Source organism: Silurus aristotelis (assembly GCF_946808225.1).
Source record: "Silurus aristotelis genome assembly, chromosome: 20".
Classification (NCBI taxonomy): Eukaryota; Metazoa; Chordata; class Actinopteri; order Siluriformes; family Siluridae; genus Silurus; species Silurus aristotelis.
In genome coordinates, this window is record NC_139593.1 from 20,231,307 (window position 1) to 20,250,927 (window position 19,621).

The 19,621-nt window shown below is 42.8% G+C and overlaps 1 protein-coding gene across 4 annotated transcripts in view; it reads left to right on the forward strand.

Annotated features, from left to right (window-relative positions):
- Positions 1-19,621, forward strand: part of radil (Ras association and DIL domains) — a 68,023-nt gene that overhangs the window by 3,830 nt on the left and 44,572 nt on the right. For 2 of the 4 annotated variants that reach the window (XM_083522288.1, XM_083522287.1), the window contains exons 2-9: positions 885-1,452; positions 7,264-7,523; positions 7,762-8,436; positions 10,499-10,536; positions 10,858-11,015; positions 11,377-11,492; positions 12,717-12,987; positions 19,015-19,187. In XM_083522288.1, coding sequence (XP_083378414.1) covers positions 918-1,452; positions 7,264-7,523; positions 7,762-8,436; positions 10,499-10,536; positions 10,858-11,015; positions 11,377-11,492; positions 12,717-12,987; positions 19,015-19,187 — 2,226 coding nt within the window. In that variant the 5' untranslated portion in view covers positions 885-917. Of the gene's footprint in view, positions 1-752; positions 1,453-7,263; positions 7,524-7,761; positions 8,437-10,498; positions 10,537-10,857; positions 11,016-11,376; positions 11,493-12,716; positions 12,988-19,014; positions 19,188-19,621 lie in introns of those variants that run through there. The other 2 variants (XR_014530383.1, XM_083522289.1) reach the window with 2 other exon arrangements.

A 19,621-nucleotide genomic window follows, 5' to 3' on the forward strand; every position in this document is an offset into this window, starting at 1 on the left:
TAGATGCCAAACAGAAGGAAGTAAAATTGTCTGTATTTTCAATCACTGTAATTCAAACCATAGTTAATATCAAGTAATACTGAAACTGTGCGCCATCATACTGACAACACGACTAAACATTTTGATGATCGTGTTCGTAAACAATGACAAAAGGACTTTTCATTCTGATGGGAATGTCATGTTCATTGACACAAATACTTACTTTCGAGAGATGAACTAAGTATATGAAGAAAAGTACAGGCTTTTGCAAGAAATCCAATGTATTGTGCTGCTTGTACAAATTGAATACACTTACTGGTTTGCAAATATTAAGGATGATTTGAGAAATGCTACAAAGAAAAACTGATAATAATAATATCCAGCCACCATGTTGTCTTCCTTTTCTGCTAGCCTCTTATATCTATGAAAAGTGACTATTCATTCAATAGCCATACATAAGGCAGTACTAGCTGTTAGTCTTTAATGTTTATTGTTTTTGCAGCTAGCTTCGTGATTCACATCCGGGTAATACATTGTCACCCCAAATAAATCTGAAATGTTTTGTAAGTAAAGCCAAAGTAAAGACAATTTAGAACAGTGGTTCCCAGTCCTAGTCCTGACTAATCCCTGACCTTTACTACTACCACTACCCCTGACCTTTTAAAATACTTATTCTGAGTTGTTTTAGAATGGGACAGAGACCTTCCGCGCTAGCAACTTTGCTTCCAACACACCTGGCTCTAATATCCAGTTTATTTAAGACCTTGCTTCAGGTGTGTAGGATTAAGGTTAAAACCAAAATCAGTATTTTTGAGCAAGGGCTGAGATCTATAAGACTGCGATTGAAAACCGCTCTTGATTATTGCTTCCTTGTTTAACCTTCATGTATCCTGTGGTTCTCTCAGTCCTAGTCTTTCCATCTGGAACGTTGTGGCACCATGTTCTACGGCTCTTCTTCGGCCAGCATGTCACTGCCCTCAAAGAGTCGCCTGAAGCGCCAGAGCCGCACCATCACGCAGGTCCTGTACCGGACTCTGAGCTACCGGGACCGTCGCTCCGTCACCGACCTGCCCGAGCAAGTGCGGGATGATCCCGCAGAGCTATCTACACAGACCTCGGCTCCAGGTGTGCTCAAGATCTTCGGGGACGAAATCAGCGCTGGGGCTAACTACAAGAGCGTTTTGGCCACTCCACGTTCCAGTGCGCAAGAACTTATTAAGGAGGCACTGGAGCGCTACTCTCTAAACAAAGGTTCAGCCAGCAACTTTGTGCTCTGCGATGTGATCGGGCGGTTCGAGGGTGCCGAGCGGCACTGGAGGACAGAGTGCTTGCGGGCTCTGGGCAGCAACGAGAAGCCTCTCCTCCTGCAGGAGCTGTGGAAGCCAAGGGAAGGATTCGCGAGGCGCTTCGAGCTCAGGCGCAGGGCCGAAGTGGAGGAGCTGGCAGCTAAAGAGAAAGACACGGTAACTGCAGGTAACTGATATGTGTTAACAATATTAAAGCACAGAGCATCTACAGGACATTTTGCAAGAACAATCCAACAAATATTTCACTGCTTAAATAGTTTCTAACTGCTATCTTCCTATTATATCCTGCAATTGGTGGGCTTTAGAGAAGCATTTAGCGCTCACTGTGAGATTATAATCCACAATTTGGTGGTCCATAGTACTTAATATTGTGTGAGACACCTACGAGGTGGTATCAAAAAGTTTTCAGACTAGTGTGCCAAAGATCCGGTCGCTTTCTCCGAATGTCCTTCTTCAAACGCTTAAAAACCTGGCAGAGTAACTCACTATTGACAGTCTGACCCCTGGGTATGAATTATCAATGCACAATGCCGCGAATGTCGGAAAAGATGATGCGCATGCGCTTGGTCAAGCTGCGGACCTGCCTCGTCTTTTTTGGTGTGGACAAAATGTGCTTGTGTACCGAGAACACTATTGCTTCGTCTCAGGGTCGTACCCATACACCCAAGTTTCGTCACCGGTAATGATCCTCGCCATGGCATTCTGACAGAATTCTTGGCAGACTTCGACGCAGTGTTCCTTTTGCTATTGGGACAGCAGCCTGGGGACGAACTTAGTAGCCGACAATCATCATGCACAAGTTGCTGAATGGTTTTGACATTTTCGTTGGGTTAACTTGTTCAAGGTCTTTCTGATCTCTCATTGTGTTCCGGTGATGTTCTTCCACTCTTGAAGCTTGAAACTACTCATTGCAGCATCACCATAAACTTGCCAAATCATATCAAATGTCTTTGTGGCAGATTTGCCCAGTTGCATGCAGTATTTCACGTTTCCTCATTGTTCTAACTTGCTATCCATGATGGTGGACGATGTCTTTTGGCACACTGACTTATAAAGGTCGGTGCTCCCTGTGAGGCTGCGTTTAGCCTTGTGCTGCAATCTGTTGGCATGTTTCAAAACTAGTCTCGACACTTTTTGATACCACCTTATATAAGACTATTTCTTCTTTATTCCGAATTGAGTTCACTGAATAGGGAAGGCGCAGAATATTAAAAGGCCAGATTGTTTCCTGTTGCTTCTTTATATAGATGACACAAACAAGTGTCATGGCCGAGGTGGCGCTTACGACTAAACTTTTTCCTTGTATATTTTTTTTTTACTCTTGCATGACCCAAGTGTTCGCACCTCGGATCTTTTGCACCATCCTTTTGTGCTTTATGCTCCAAGTCAAGAGCATAAAGATGGATCTGATATAATATAATCAAGTAAACATCAATGAACATTGCAAGGAGTAAATATCGCACAATCCTAATGCAGTAAAGTATTCAAGTTTTAAAGCTTTCCATATGTGATATTATGAGATCCCTTTTATGTTTGCCACTATAACAGACACTCACTATATAAGTCATATAACCACCAATTTAAGTTGATAATCATGTGATTACTTAACTGGTGTTTTGTCCCCCTTTTTTTTATTTTACTATTGTTTTTGCTCAAGGTGTCAAGGAACTATCGAAATTATCTATATTGTTTTTGCCCTCTCCTCTATCCGTTTATTCCTCCCCCTCTATTTCTCTCTCTCTCTCTCTTTCTCTCTGTCTTTGTCTGTCTCCTCAGCTGTATTGTCTGCCTCAGCATTCACTAAAGACAACGGCGAATCTCCAGAGACTCGTTTGCACTCGGGCAGGAAGAAAAGAAGCAGCGTAGCCCTCAGTCTTCATTTCCCCGCACTCCTGCCACCACATGCACCAGGCAGATACCCACATACCCCGATAACTAATGCTTCACTGTTATTGTAGTAATAATAATAATAATTTTAATAATGTGATACCAATTAAGAGTTATTTTTAAAATATTCAATGTTTTTATCCCGATTAAGAATTCAAATATTCAGAGAAGGCCCAAATGAATAATTCACTATTTTCATACCGAGTTTTGTATTTCTCGCTCCCCTCTCTTCTTTTATTGTTTGCCATAGCACTAAATTAGGAATTTATCAAGGTGTTCATTGAGCCACAACACAAAGCGGAGGTCAGAATCAATATCCGCAAAATTACTCAAGATAAATTATCCTCGGCTTTTTCTCCAGGCATATATGCGGACGATAGGCTGTGGCTCGGCTGCCGAACTGATAAACTAGAATTACGCACGAGCAAACGGACGAGCTGCGTGAAACCAGACGCTGTCCGACTCGTAACCCCTTGTTTGGTGCTACAAAGAACACAGGTTTATTCAAAAATGTTCCAGAATGTTATGTGGTTTAGTGAAGATGAGCAGGCAGAGAGATTACATTTGCTGATACTAATCATAATCCGCATTACACGCTCACACACACACACACACACACACACACACACACACACACACACACACACACACACACACATTGTGTAACAGAAGCCAGGTGGCAGGGATGCACAGTGCTGAACTATTTAACAACACATACACTGACACCACGTCTCATTAATAACATATGAACTGCAATTATATGGGGCCCAGCGCTGTTAAAGTCTCAATTCTTATTGGTTGATTGCTTTTTACATGAAATAATACAGATACACATTTAAGGCTAACAATGTAATTAAACATTTTTATTTTTACTTGAAAAATAATCATTGAAATAGTATGGTTTTCTTAAATAAGTCTCCAGTTTCAGTTTCTTTTCCAATATCAGGGAAAACCATATATTAATTCTATAGCAAGCATTAGAGCCTTGCACCTCACCCAGTTGACTTTCCGTCCTCGGACAAGCAGCAACGCAAGGAATTCTGTCCTGGATGGACTTTGTCACAGTATCAAAAGTTAAGACTGCCAGAGGACATTGTGCCAAATTGAGGACCTTGGTTCACATGCCAGGAGAGGCTTCATGAAATCGCTGAGTGTCACATTTAGAGGCAGAACACATGCACTTCAGCATTTTTTTCCCCTAGAGCTATTCATTAATTATTATCTGTAGCATGGACAAAAACAAAGGCAGCCAAGTTCACAGAAGGAAATTTTATAATCAGGAAAACGAGGTCAGATAGGTTCACAAACGATGAAACAGGAACTAATAAGAGGAAACAAGGTTGGGGTAAAGACCTGAACACTAACCACAAACGAGGGTACGAACAGGGCTGAAACAAAAAGGGAGTCCTTCAATCACTCCCCTGAAGGACACTTGGACTAGGGAATTAGCATCATGTCTTTGATTTGTTTCTATAGACTCAAAGTCTATAGCTTATGTGTCAGTGGCAATCATGAAGATCTTACAGGACAACTTCATGATTTTAGACATGGTGACTAAAGGCGAGATTTCCACCAAGAAATCTCAGGCGAAATTTAACCTAGAGACTTCTGTTCTAAAATCTGTTTCTCTACAATCCAGGAAGGCAAGACTCTCTAGTAAATACCAATGTGCAAATAACTCTCGCTTATTAAGTGCATAAGTCAATGAGTTCATGTGTTTTTCTGTATTGTTCGGTTAATGGTATTCTACTTTGCTGTGTTGTGCACCTGCCTCCAGGAGCTCACACACACTCCCCTGTCTTAACATCCACCCTGACTAGGGGTGCACATGCTAAATGTCAACGGAGTTCCCCCCGAGGCTGGCGTGTGGTTCTGCCCAGCACTCCAAATCTTAAAGGTGGGGAATGTGCTCAGGTACGGGTCAACCACTAGCCCCGCCTGCCAAGCCCTGCCTGCCTGATACCTCCACTGCATACTCCACCTTCACATTCCACCGCAACCATAAAAATGTCACGATTGCAGTTGTCATTGCGATCATTAAACTCATGCCATAGAAAAAGCTTAAAATCTAAAACATGAAAATGAGTGTTCAACCATGTGTTCACTGAGCATCAAAAAGTCAAAATGTTCTAGTGTTTGGTTATTGAGAAAACCTTTTTTTTTTTTTTAAATCCAAAAAGCAATACTATGTGATTCTTCCTTAAACTGTTAGCACAAAGTTGGAGGCATTTAATTGTAATTGTCTTTGGATTAGATGGAATTTTCTCTTCACTTGCGCTAAGAGAGCCAAACCTGTTCCAGCATGACAATGCCCCTGTGCACAAAGCCAGCTCCATTAAGATATAGTTTACATGGGTTCAGTTCTGCTGGGGTTGAGTTTCAGTTGATAAGCACTCATACATGCCAGGCATGCCAGGCATGCTGAGATTCGAGCAGAAACTGTGGTGTCTGACGGAGGGAAGGAGAAGATGATTTGATTGTTATCAGCATGGCAGTGGGGATTGCAAGATTGGATGACTTGCAGCACCTCTTCTTCTGCTATGGTTGAGAAATTTGACATTGAAGAAGTAGGGAATACCTGGCTGTGTAGTGTAGGCATAGTTGGGCAGGAAGTAAAGGACTGACCGATTTCCTCAATCTTCTTATTGTAGAAGGAGGCAAAGTCTTCTGCAGTCAGGGAGGTTGGAGCAGGTGGAGCAGGGGGGTTGAGTAGTGAAGAGATGATGCTGTGCAGAGGCCTCAAGCTTTACCTTATAGAAAGCCAGTCTTAGCAGAAGTCTTGTCTGTAGAGAATTTGGTCAGGAGTGCACGGTGAGAGGCGAGGTCTGCATCTAGGTTATGATTTTTTTCCACTTTCCCTCCACTGATCTAAGTTCTTGGTGATTGCTGTGCAAAAAATTCTGACAGCCAGGGAGCAGGACAAGAGGTCTTCTTGGGTTTAGTAGTCAGGGAGCAGACAAAGTCCATGGTTGAGAAAAGAGAGGGAAGTGTCAGTAGCAGAGTCCTAAGGTAGAGAGAAAAACGAGTCAGGGTCAGGAAGAAATAAGAGAGTACAGGAAACTATAAAGGAAGGAGAGATGAAGTGGAGGTTACAATAGTTAAGAGAGAGATGTTGGAAATAGATTTTAGGTAGGATAGGGAGAGTTATTGTAAAGGAAACCAGGTGATAATCAGAAATTTGAAGTGGGGTAGCAGTTGAATGTCAAGGAGAAGAAATTCGGAAGAGTCAGAAGGCAAGATGAATGAAGTTTGTCGGATGGGAGGTTGAAGTCACCAAGAAATGTCAGAGGGGTGCTGACAGAAGAAAAAATTACTGAGGAGTTTGTCCATCTCTTCTAGAAAGTCTCCAAGGGGACCAGTAGGGTGGTAGATGATGATGATGAATAGATTGATTGGAGAGGTAACTTCACCTTACTAGAAGAGAATAGATTTAAAATAAAGTTAAAGCACACAAATTCTAACAGGTAATGGGAACACAATGTGGCTTGGATGTTCAAAAAGGAACACACACTAATCTCATGCCCAGGTGTCCACAAATGTTTGTCAATATAGTGCACCTACAGCTAACTTACACACTCCATTTCAGAAAGGTTAATAACATCTGAGAATAATTACGACTTTTCTGCCTCCATGTTGTTTACCCATAAGAGTGCTTTCAGTCACCTTTTAATGCTGGTATCACACCATCACCTACTAAATGCGAACTCAGAGAAAAAACACAGTGTAAATATTTATCTGGTATATATCTCTTAATGAATATTTCATGGAGCTGTAACCATAATGCATCAAGACACACACATTCAGTGCAGTGTTCTAGTGCTAGTCAATTCCGCATACAGGTTTTAGAAAAGAAAAAAAAAATTATATATATATAGGGATGGACAGGAATATGTACATCAGGATCAGGTCAGTCAAGATGAGATTCACTCATGGCACATTTTCCTTGTTCTCAAAAATATTCATTATCCACAGCCTTTTCACCAAGTCTACTCTATAGCTCTCATTCTGATCACACTCTTTATATGATCAGCAAGTTAGTCACGAATGGTTAAAATAAGACGGTAGTTTGATAACCGACTCTCTTTGTTAGATATAAATGCACAGGCGCGGAAACTCCAGCGGAACCGCGCTAAAGGAACCATGACCCTGCAGCACGGCTCTGCGTTCTGCCGCAGCCTCAGTGAAACCAGTCTGAACCTGGTGGGAGTGACTGGGGAGGAACCAAAGCGCTACTCTACACTGCCCGGGTCAGGCCGAGCACACTCGGATGGACGCAGAGAGGGGGGCGGAGTCAAGCATTCCCTCTACCAATCACCTCATTTGCTGCTCCTGCAAGGTTTTAACCGACAAGTGAGTGATGAACTCTCAGCTAATCATAGCGATATATATATTGTGCACATCAGCGTTCGCAGTGTTGTAACTACAGACTTTTTTCCAATACTTGAGTTTGGTGAAAAAGCATTTAGACATCAAACTAATTTGTAAAAATTCAAGTTTAGGTTAAGATCGAACTGCAACTAAGAAGTTGTGTAATTTGTTAGAAAAATTGGTTGGTGTTCAGAATCATTTATTTGTTATCAATCAACAGGACTGCCTGGTTTACCTGCTGAACAAAGAACAGCACACGGTGGGTCAGGAGACAGCAAGCACACGTCCAAACATCTGTCTGTCATCTCCGGACATTCTTCCACTCCACTGCCGCATACGCCGCCGCCGCTCCTCGTCCTCATCCTCCTCGTCCTCTTCCTCCTCCTCCTCTACCTCTGATCATCGGCTCTTACTGGAACCAGTCAGCCACGGCACCGTGCTGATCAACTTTACCCGTATCGAGCGCCCCACTACGCTCCGTCATGGTGACCTGCTGTCATTTGGCTCCCATTACATCTTTCTATACAGAGACCCCCTGAGCGCCAAGCCACTACCAGGCCACACCCTGGCCCGCCTCCGTGCCCTCGGCGCTTTGAACGCAGAGGCGTGTCCGACGTGCGGCGCTGCCCCACGGGAGCAGGCGGGATTTCGCCAAAGCTCAAAAAATGCAAAGGGCTCAAAGAAGAGGAAGTTGGTGTTGGAGTTCGAGAGAGCCCAAGAGGAAGCCTTGGTGAACCGGGTGCTCACACTGATTGAGCCGAGCGGCGATGATCACAAGCTTACCCCGGCGTATCTGCTCTGCCTGTGCATCCAACACTCAGCGCTTTCATTCCCACCCGGAAGCTTTGGCAAACTGCTCCTCAAAATTGCCAAGAAGATCCAGAGCATCGCATGGGTCGGTTTTCTCTTTGACAAGCTGACAATGAATTTTCCATTCGTTTGGGTCATAAAAATGTACCATTTGGACCTGATCAACATTTCAAACTAAATATTACATTGGCTACAGTGCTTCATTTTGACCTAAAACTTGAATATTTGCTAATTTATGGTTCTATCATACGATTACTTGTAAATTGAGCACAAATACAAATCCTATGGTAGTATAAAATTTCACATTTAATTTGTGACTCAAATACAGGGTGATATTTTTGAACTAGGAGTTGGCGAACCTCGGACGTTGGCAATTTTTTGGAACCAGTGTGAGCTTGTTTCGAATTATAGGAATTGTAATTGTGTGAGTGCTGCACGAAGGGAATTTCAGCGTATTAGAGTCCCACATACCAGAGAATATCGTGGCTGTTCGAGCTGCCATCGTGAGGAGCTCTCCCACTCCGTTCCACAACACGCATCACCGCTGTTTTGAGCTGTTTCTTCAAAATGACACACCCACGTTGTAATTGCATGAGCAAACGAGAAACGATTAGAATGTTATTACATTTTATTATCAATACCGGATTTATTTTAAATACAATTTTTTATTCCCCCTGTTGGGTTTCCTGGTTTTCTAGTAGTTTCACCGCTGCGGCCTGGGTTTGATCCCCGGTCAGGACACCAACCCCAGCCATTAGGGTTGCACGAGCCAATGCACTCTTAGTGCCGGTCCCAAGCCCGGATACATGGGGAGGGTTGCGTTAGGAAGGGCCATGCAGATGGAACATTTAGGAAGGAACATGCGGATCATGAATACGGATGATCTGCTGTGGCGACCCCCTAATGGGAGAAGCCGAAAGAAAGTTTATTCCTCCTGTTGCAATTTTGTTACAGGGTTGCGTTGCTAGCCCAATGCCCACCCTCCACCTTTCGCAGCAGGGTTTAGGACTGTCCATGGCAGAGTTTCCCTCAGCATACCATATTTGAGCAGCAGGAGCACAACGGAATGGAATAGAAAATTCTGGAATTTCCAGAAAATAACAAGCATTAGCTTCTAATTCCCCATTACCATCAAAGTATATGGAGATAAATTAACGCACATATTGTTTGTCCAGAAGTTTTTTGGTAGTTTAGTATTGCCCAATTATGTAGGGTGCAAAAAAATACAGGTACCCATCCCTAGTCCAACTGGTGATGATGGCAAAATTCCCTTTGTGCAGCACTCACCCTTTCATCATTCTTATAAAGATTTTTATAGTGAACTGCTCCATGGGGTTCTAAACAAGCTTACACTGGCTCCAAACAATCGCTGATGCGCGAGGGTAGCCAACCTCTAGTTCTAAAATTTCCCTGTGCCATCCTGTATCATTTTATGGTCCTGTAAAAATCCACCAGAAACACTTACAATTACAAATACAATTTCTAGTGCAGTTTAAAGCGCACCATTTTGGCCTGTTTTTGACTGTTTAATAAAACACTCAATTATTATTATTATCTTTTACAAATGTAACACTCGTGGTGATTTTGTGCTATTTTCACTTTTAATTTAACATTTTTGGTGAATATAAAATGTGTCCCAATCGAAATAAATGGACCATAATAAAAAAAAAAAGGTTTGTTCAGCGGGGACGGATTCTCCTCTGTGAAGGTCAAGGAAGCGTCTTATTCGCCATCTCGTCTTCGTTCCCCGTCGGCTTAACATTTACCTCAGCCTTCGGTCAGCATGTAGAGCGCACAAGGGAGGGTGTCATGTAATTTGGGATTCGACCGAAATGCCTGTAAAAGCATGCCAAGGCGTTTAACGACCGCTCCGAAATCCCCCCCCCACACACACACACACACACATACACACACTGATTAATTATTAAAATCCAATTACAAAAGGTCAGTGTCATTCAAGCTGCATATTAAGCGAAGAGACAGGCAAATAAAACAGCGATGCAATGAGATTGCTCCAAGGTGTATTGTTCCTCCCACATGAAACTCAATTCACATTTTAATGGCACTAATTGTTGTGTGTGTGTGTGTGTGTGTGTGTGTGTGTGTGTGTGTGTGTGTGTGTGTGTGTGTGTGTGTGTGTGTTACAGGAAAAGACAAAGGAATTGGCACAGAAGCAAGCTCAGCAGTGGGTATCATATTCCACCTTGTAGCAGTGTGTATATAGGTGTGTGTGTGTGTGTGTGTGTGTGTGTGTGTGTGTGTGTGTGTGTGTGTGTGTGTGTGTGTATGAGTGTGTGTGTGTGTGTGTGTGTGTGTGTGTGTGTGTGTGTGTGTGTGTGTGTGTGTGTGTGTGCGCGCACTTTCACAGTTTTGTATTTCTATTTAAACTTCTATTCCACCATTGCTTAATCGTATTATTTGCTTCTTTTTTTTTTTTTCCTCCCTGAAGCAATCATGTTTACTGTAAGTGTGTGTAAGTTTGTGTGTGTGTGTGTGTTTGGTACAGTCAGGATCCAACCTCCCTCTCACTTCTTAGCATCTCAGACTTCGTGCCAGACCTTCAGGTCATTTTCTTTTGGATGGCGAACGCCATCGAGATCCTCTACTTCATCCAGCAGAAATCGCCTACGTACATGCAGAATATTGAAATGATGGACAGCAAAGGTATTTACACACACACACACACACACACACACACACACACACACACACACACACACACAGTATATGATGTACATCGTACAGCACGTAAGATGACTTTCATCTGTCATTCAGCCGCTTTCTAACAAATTAGAGAATCGATAAAAGCTGTGCAGCAGGAAAAAAAAAGGTCACCCTCCCGCTGACTCCTGTTCTTCATTGTGACTTATTCTAATCCTAAACCTGGGTCGTGATAAAGCTCAATGTGTCACATTGGGCGACTCAGCATATTAAAAAGCATCGTTTCCCGCCTCCGATAATCAGTAACCATTATTAAACTTATACATTGGTCACTCTGTCCATTTATACTCTGTTTTCCTCTCAGCTGGATCGAAGGAGTCGCTCCTGTCGGCGACTATATCAGCCAGCGAAGAGGTGATGAGCATTCTAGAGGAAGTGATCATGTACACGTTTCAGCAGTGCGTCTACTACATCACTAAGGTAAAAAATAAGGCTCCGGCATCGTCAACATTTTTACGTCAGTCTAATGATATTCTTTTTAAAAGGAGAAACTCCTGACAATTCCGCATATCAAGGAAGTGAAAGAATGAACGAAGGATGAAAGGAATGAATTCATTTATAAATAAATAATGAATACATAAATAACTATTTTGTGTGTTTCTTTAATGCAGACATTTGTTAAAGCATGCCGAAATAAGTAGAACAGTTAATTAGAACAAATATTTTGAAGATTTTATATTTAATGTATACTATTTAATTTTCTATTTATTTTTTGGATTTAATCCATTTAATTTGTGAATATTTATTCATTTACTACATTTAATTAGTTATTATTATATTATATTTTTAAAATTTGCAATCATTTGAATTATTCAAATTTATTTTAATATAAATATTTTTTTCATTTTTATAGCAAGCAGGTATTATATTTAAAATTGGTTTAAAAAATTTAAACTGTTGATGTTTACAGATGTTAATAATAAAAAATTTTAGGTTTTGCATTTCTTTCCCCTAACTGTCCTGAAATTGAACCGAATCGTTACTTAAAAACCGAGGTGCATACAGAACCGTGAATTCTGTATAGTGTTACACCATTAGTACAAGGTAATTGCTCCATTCACAAATGTTATACTCTGGATTTATTTTAGATGTTGTTGAAATACTAAATACCGTTGTGACTTTACAGATGTTTGTTTTTTTCCACATTTTTCCACATACTGCACTCTTTGCCTGATTTAGCACCATTGAGTTATTATTGCACCTAGTGGTCAATAAACAAGAACCCTTAACAATCTTTAACTAAAGCCTGATGGGGCAGGGATCACGCTGCCCCATGCTCAGGTTGGAAGCAGCTTATTGGAACGTCAATGACACTGTTGACAAAATCATCCCACCACTTTGGGCTTGTTTAAAGATTTGTGCACCCACTAGAATACATTTTATACGTTTTAACACACAAAGACAAAGAGGAAGTGCAGATGTTGTACAAGTGCACTATGTATAGGACCAAATGTGAAATTTCACTAATTTTTTTCATCACTTATTTCTTCTCCTCCTCCTTCATTGTCTATGTATTGGGTCTATGCATATGGTGTCCCCAAAGCTGTTTGGATTTGTGAGTCTGTGTGTGTGTGTGTGTGTGTGTGTGTGTGTGTGTGTGTGTGTGTGTGTGTTGTGTTGTTTTTCTGTGTTATTTTTCTGCAGTCCTTGTACGTGGTGTTCCCAGCCTTGTTGGACTGCAGCCCGTTTAGAGGCGAGACGTCATCGGAGGCATGTCGGCGGGTTACGGGCGCACGGGCGTGTGCCTGCAGCTTGTGTGTCATGCCCGAGGCAGTACGTCGGGCTCTGTGTGTGTTTCAGACCACAGCTGAACTCATGCAGCAGTATCAGGTTCATGCCGAGATCCAGAGCCAAATGTTCGCCTACCTCTTCTTCTTCACCAATGCCTCGCTCTTCAATCTACTCATTGATAAAGGTGATGGATGGATGGATGAATGAATGAATGAATGAATGGATATATGATGGATTTACATTAACATTTATGGCTTTGGCAGATGCTTTTGTCCTGATTGACTTATCACAGTTGAACCAAGCTGCCACTCCAGACAGAAGGTGGCTGGGATCTGAACTGACAACCTTGAGATCCAAAGTCCAATGCCTTAAACACTTAACTTTGAATGGCTGGATGGCTGGATGGCTGGCTGGCTGGCTGGCTGGCTGGCTGGCTGGCTGGATGGATGGATGGATGGATGGATGGATGGATGGATGGATGGATGGATGGATGGATGGATGGATGGTTAACTAGCTAGGTATTCTCTCTGTATGATTGTTAAACAGATGCCACCCCGGTTTGATGGATGGATGGATGGATGGATGGATGGATGGATGGATGGATGGATGGATGGATGGATGGATGGATGGATGGATGGATGGATGGATAAATAGTCAGATATTCTGTCTGTATGATTGTTAAACAGATGTCTCCCCAGTCTTATGAATGGATGGATGGATGGGATTGATAAATAAATTGATGGATGGATGGATAGATGGATGGATAGATGGATAGCTAGCCAGACATTCAGTCTGTCGGATTGTAAAAAACATTACTTTTACCTCTGACTATTACACACTACTGACACTAGAGACTAATTTTATTATGTAAATGACATCACAATGTCATTGATTGCCTTTTTTTTACTGCTTTTCTTCTTCATTTTTTATAATATATTAAAGTCTACCCTCATTCAGGCTGCCTGCCCACTAACACACACTAATGTGCTTGCTAGGCCATATCTGCGCCATCATATGTCTTCATTAAGCATGTAGACAACATCTACTCCCAGTGATAATAGAGAAAGAGAGGCGACGGAAGCAGTAGGGCAGGTAGCATGAAAGTGAAAGGGATGGACGGGATAAGAATGGGAAAGTGGTCATACAGGAGAGAATGCAGACTGATAAACTGTGCTGGGGGTTTAGTCTGACCTCTAGTGTCATGTGCTAGTGAACTAAACAAACACGCACACACATACACACACACTGCCCGGGGATCCACGGTTCAGATGCGGATTCAGCAAAATCTTTCATTAGACCAAATTGAATACCATAGCAGAGATGATCAATGTGGCAGCTCTGCAATTTCAGAAACTGCTGAGGTCCTAAGACTTTTCACACACAATGGTCTCTGGAGTTTTGACAGAATGGTGCAAAAAACAAAAAACATCCAGCAAAAGAAAGGGCAAAAACATCTTGTTGATGACTTTAGAGCCAAAAAGGTAAGCAGGATGGATAGACTACACCAGTATAGGACCACTTAAAGTTCTACTTAAGAACTTCAATGGGCATTGACTTACAGAAACAGAAACCACTTTTTAGTTTTCTAATAAAAAGTGAGAAAATTAACAGATACTTCTTCTGGTCTGGGATTTACAGTGAAGAAGAGCCACATTAGGAGCTTGGTTGAGATGGACAAAACAATCCATGCATCTTCTTCTTCTTCTTCTTCTTTCGGCTGCTCCCATTAGGGGTCGCCACAGCGGATCATCCGTCTCCATACCACCCTGTCCTCTATATCTGCCTCTTTTACACCAACTACCTGCATGTCTTCCCTCACCACATCCATGAACCTCCTCCTTGGCCTTCCTCTTTTCCTCCTACCTGGTGGCTCCATCTTCAGCATTTTTCTACCAATATAATTCATGTCCCTCCTCTGCACATGTCCAAACCATCTCAATCTCGCCTCCCTCACCTTGTCACCAAAACATCCTACATGTGCTGTCCCTCTAATAAACTCATTTCTAATCTTGTCCATCCTCGTCACTCCCAACGAAAACCTCAACATCTTCAGCTCTGCTACCTCCAGCTCCACCTCCTGTTTTTTACTCAATGCCACTGTCTCTAATCCATACAACATCGCAGGTCTCACCACAGTCCTATAAACTTTCCCTTTCATTCTTGCAGATACTCTTCTATCACAAATCACTCCTGTCACTCTTCTCCACCCACTCCACCCTGCCTGCACTCTTTTCTTTACTTCCCTAACACACTCTCCATTACTTTGCACTGTTGACCCCAGGTACCTGAACTCCTCCACCTTCTCCACCTCTTCTCCCTGCAACCGCATCACTCCACTGCCCTCCCTCTCATTCACACACATGTACTCTGTCTTACTCCGACTGACTTTCATTCCCCTTCTCTCCAGCGCATATCTCCACCTCTCCAGGCTCTTCTCAACCTGCTCTCTACTCTCACCACAAATCACAATATCATCTGCAAACATCATAGTCCAGGGAGACTCCTGTCTGACCTCGTCCGTCAACTTGTCCATCACCACTGCAAACAGGAAAGGGCTCAGGCCCGATCCTTGATGCAGTCCAACCTTCACCCTGAACCAGTCTGTCGTACCTACTGCACACTTTACTGCCGTCACACTGTCCTCATACATGTCCTGCACCACCCTCACATACTTCTCTGACACACCTGACTTCCTCATACAATACCACAACTCCTCTCCCGGCACCCTGTCGTACGCTTTCTCTAAATCCACAAATACACAATGCAGCTCCTTCTGTCCTTCTCTATACTTCTCCATCAACATCCTCAAAGCAAATAAGGCATCTGTGGTGCTCTTCCTCGGCATGAAACCATACTGTTGCTCACAGATGGTCACCTCTTCTCTCAGCCTGGCTTCCACTACTCTTTCCCATAACTTCATGGTGTGACTGATCAACTTAATTCCCCTGTAGTTACTGCAGGTCTGCACATCTCCCTTATGCTTAAAGATCGGTACCAGCACACTCCTTCTCCATTCCTCAGGCATCCTCTCCCCTTCCAGAATCCTGTTAAACAATCTGGTTAAAAACTCCACTGCCATCTCTCCTAAACATCTAAACGCTTCTACCGGTATGTCATCTGGTCCAACCGACTTTCCATTCTTCATCCTCTTAATCGCTGCTCTCACTTCCTCCTTACTAATCCTATCTACATCCTGCTTCACCAACTCCACATCCTCCAACCTTCTCTCTCTCTGATTTTCCTCATTCATCAGCTGCTCAAAATACTCCCTCCATCTTCTCAACACACTCTCCTCACTAGTCAACACATTTCCCTCTCCATCCTTTATTGCTCTAACTTGCAGTACATCCTTCCCAGCTCGGTCTCTCTGCCTGGCCAATCGGTATAAATCCTTTTCTCCTTCCTTAGTGTCCAACCTCTTATACAGCTCCTCATATGCCTTTTCCTTGGCTTTCGCCACATCCCTTTTAACCTGCTGCCGCATCTCCTTGTACTCCTGCCTACTCTTCTCATCACTCTGTCGATCCCACTTCTGTTTTGCCAATCTCTTTCCCCTAATGCTCTCCTGCACTTCCTCATTCCACCACCACGTCTCCTTGTCTTGCTTTCTATTTCCAGATGTCACACCAAGTACTTTTCTAGCTGCCTCCCTCATCACTCCTGCAGTAGTTGCCCAATCATCCGGCACCTCTTCACCACCACCAAGCCCCTGTCTGACCTCTTCCCTGAACCTCACACTACACTCTTCCTCCTTCAGTTTCCACCATCTTATTCTTCTTTCAAACCTTACTTTCCTCCTCTTCTTCTTCGCCTCCAAAACCATCCTACAGACCACCATCCGATGCTGTCTAGCTACACTGTCCCCTGCCAACACCTTACAGTCTCCAATCTCCTTCAGGTTGCATCTCCTACACAGAAGATAATCCACCTGTGTGCTCCTTCCTCCACTCTTATACGTCACCCTATGATCCTCCTTCTTCTTAAAATACGTGTTCACCACTGCCATTTCCATTGTGGCGGTCGTTGTTAACCCGGGCCTCGACCGATCCGGTATGAAATTCTCATTTGTGATCCGCATATTTGATTTGGCACATGTTTTACGCTGGATGCCCTTCCTAACGCAACCCTCCCCATTTACCCGGGCTTGGGACCGGCACTAAGAGTACACTGGCTTGTGCCCCCCTAATGGCTGGGTTAAAAACAATCCATGCATCAATTCATTCAATAATTGATTATGGTTACAGTTTTGGCAGATATCCAGCAGAAATCCCTGATTAATACATTTTAGTCCGTCCACACCAGTACCAGAAGAAAATTTTAATTGCAGCTGGCTGAAAGTGATGTGGTGTGGAAGACACTAACTATAAACAGGCAAGCAGTCACAACCGTACTCCCAATTAGCAAGATGAAGCATCTGTTGTTTCTGTAGTAAGGGTCGCAACTGCAAGCAAAAGAGTCTGGAAAAGTATCAAGTCTAGATAGAAGGTCTGAGTCACAGAGACAGGTAATTATGTTTGGACTGACTGTTCTTTAGGAAAGAATAAATTGAGGAAGTCTCGGAGTGCCACAGAGCAAGAGAATTGTGCAGAATCGGTGGTACTTCCTTTGAAGTGCTGTAAGGTCTGCAGTGTCTTGAACAGGGGTATCAAACTCACTTGATGTAATGAGCCACATTCCCACATTCAGGATTTATCTGATTTATTTGGCAAGGATTACATGGTTACAATTTTTTTTAAGGAATTACCACATTTTGTGACCCTTTTCACTACAAAACCAGTGTCACAGGGTAATTGACCTCTTCTTAATACTAAAGCTTAGCTCTAACTTACACCCCAAAATCCTAACTCATTTAATGCTGTACAACATGGAACAACTATATATATATATATATATATATACCTCCTCCCCCTGGACCTTTGCTTGTAGTCTGACTGTATGTGAGGATCAAGATTAGAGTTACCTCCATCCCCAGGTTGGAGAATCTTGATCATGTTTATCTTCATTCCACAATCCCTTGGTTTGACTCTAACCAGGTTCACAGAGATCCCCTGAACCTTTGTTTCGTCGCTGACTGGGTTTTGGGATTTAGTTCAGGTCCAACAACACCCTCTGGACCCTTTTCGTTTGACTGCACCCAGGTTGGAGGATCTAGATCAGGTTCACCGAGATCCCCTGAGCTTTTGGTTCATCGCTGCCTGGGTTGAAGGATTTAGTTCAGGTTCAGCTTCCCTCCCTGGACCTTTGGTTTAACTTTAACCAGGTTGGAGGATCTAGATCAGGTTCACCTCCATCCCTTAAACCTCTGGTCTGACTGGGTTGTAAGATTTACATCATGTTTAGCTCCTCCCCCAGAACTTTGGTTTGACTTTCTCCAGGTTAGAGTATCTAAATCAGGTTCACCTCCATCCTATGAACCTTTGTTTCATCATGGACCAGGTAAAAGAATGTAGATAAAAAATTATACTAGTGAACCTTTAACTGAATTTCAGTCCATGTGGCAATATTTAATTTGGACAAGGTTTCTAAATTTATTTGGTGGCCTGGATTCGAGCCTGTATCAGGTCAGTTCCTGCTGTATGTCTGCCATCCCTGTTCTAGAATCTTCTTTTATTTCCACCTTTTTTTCCTATAATGAATTCGTTGTTGATTTATACTCACTAGCACAGCTAGTGCAACAGCACCAGCTGCAAGACAGCTTCAGTCAAATACAGTATTAATGGAGCCCTTTACAGAATGAGAAATATTATTGTATAAATGAGTATAAGAGATTAATAAGGGATTAATGAGAATAATATAACAATATTTAAGGCTTGATTCAAAGACCTCTTTGCTGAGATCATTCAAGGACCTGCAAAACATTTGTGTTAATCGACCTCCCACATTAAATACTCCACATTGTGTCATGTGGAATTACATCACGCAGTTATTTTTCCATACGCCCATAATCCTCTTTGTGTTGGAACAGACAGGATGGTTAAATACTTATCTTAAACACACACTCACACACAGATGTTAAAAACGGATAACACAGCAGGATAAGGATTTATTTTGTCATTGTAATAGGAGGGGTCAGGCACAACTGTGTATTTATTTAAAGCCAGGAACAAAAGGGAAAATGTGCTACTGTTTTTTATATATATAATATATGTGTGTGTGTGTGTGTGTGTGTGTGTGTGTGTGTGTGTGTGTGTGTGTGTGTGTGTGTGTATAGGTCCAGTGAGGGGCTGGTTTCATCGCTCCCAAGCATTGCAGATACAAGCATGTTTGCGTATGCTCCTCGACTGGGCCAAAGGAGCAGGACGGGCCCAGATTGCCCAGAGGTTTTTCGCCAAACTGTGCAGTATGGTCACCATCCTCATCACTCCCGCCTCGCAGCTCTCACAGGTTACACTTAAATCTGTGTGTCTCTCCCTGAGATAGTATAAGGAAGAAACCTTGAGAGGAACCAGACTTAAGAGGGAACCCATCCTTATCTGGGTTGCACCGAATGTCCATTTACTACAGATAAATGTTGCAGGGTGCAGTGATGGTGATCAGAAGCAAACTGTAGTCCTGAGTTAATATAGCAGACTTTTTAACATTAACTACAGTCCAACTCCATCCTCAAAGCTTCTGTTCTTACTCCGTAATTTCATGGAACCACTCAAGGCGTTGAAGAGAAACCGTCCCCAGCGGCACAGAGTGGCCTCCAATTGAAAAGGACACTATCCAGAAGTAGGCCTAGATGAAGTGGTAAGATCCGAGGAGGTAAAGGGGCAGGAACAGTGGTCACTGGAACCTTAGGAGCATGTTTAGCTTGACCGAGAGAGAGAGAGAGA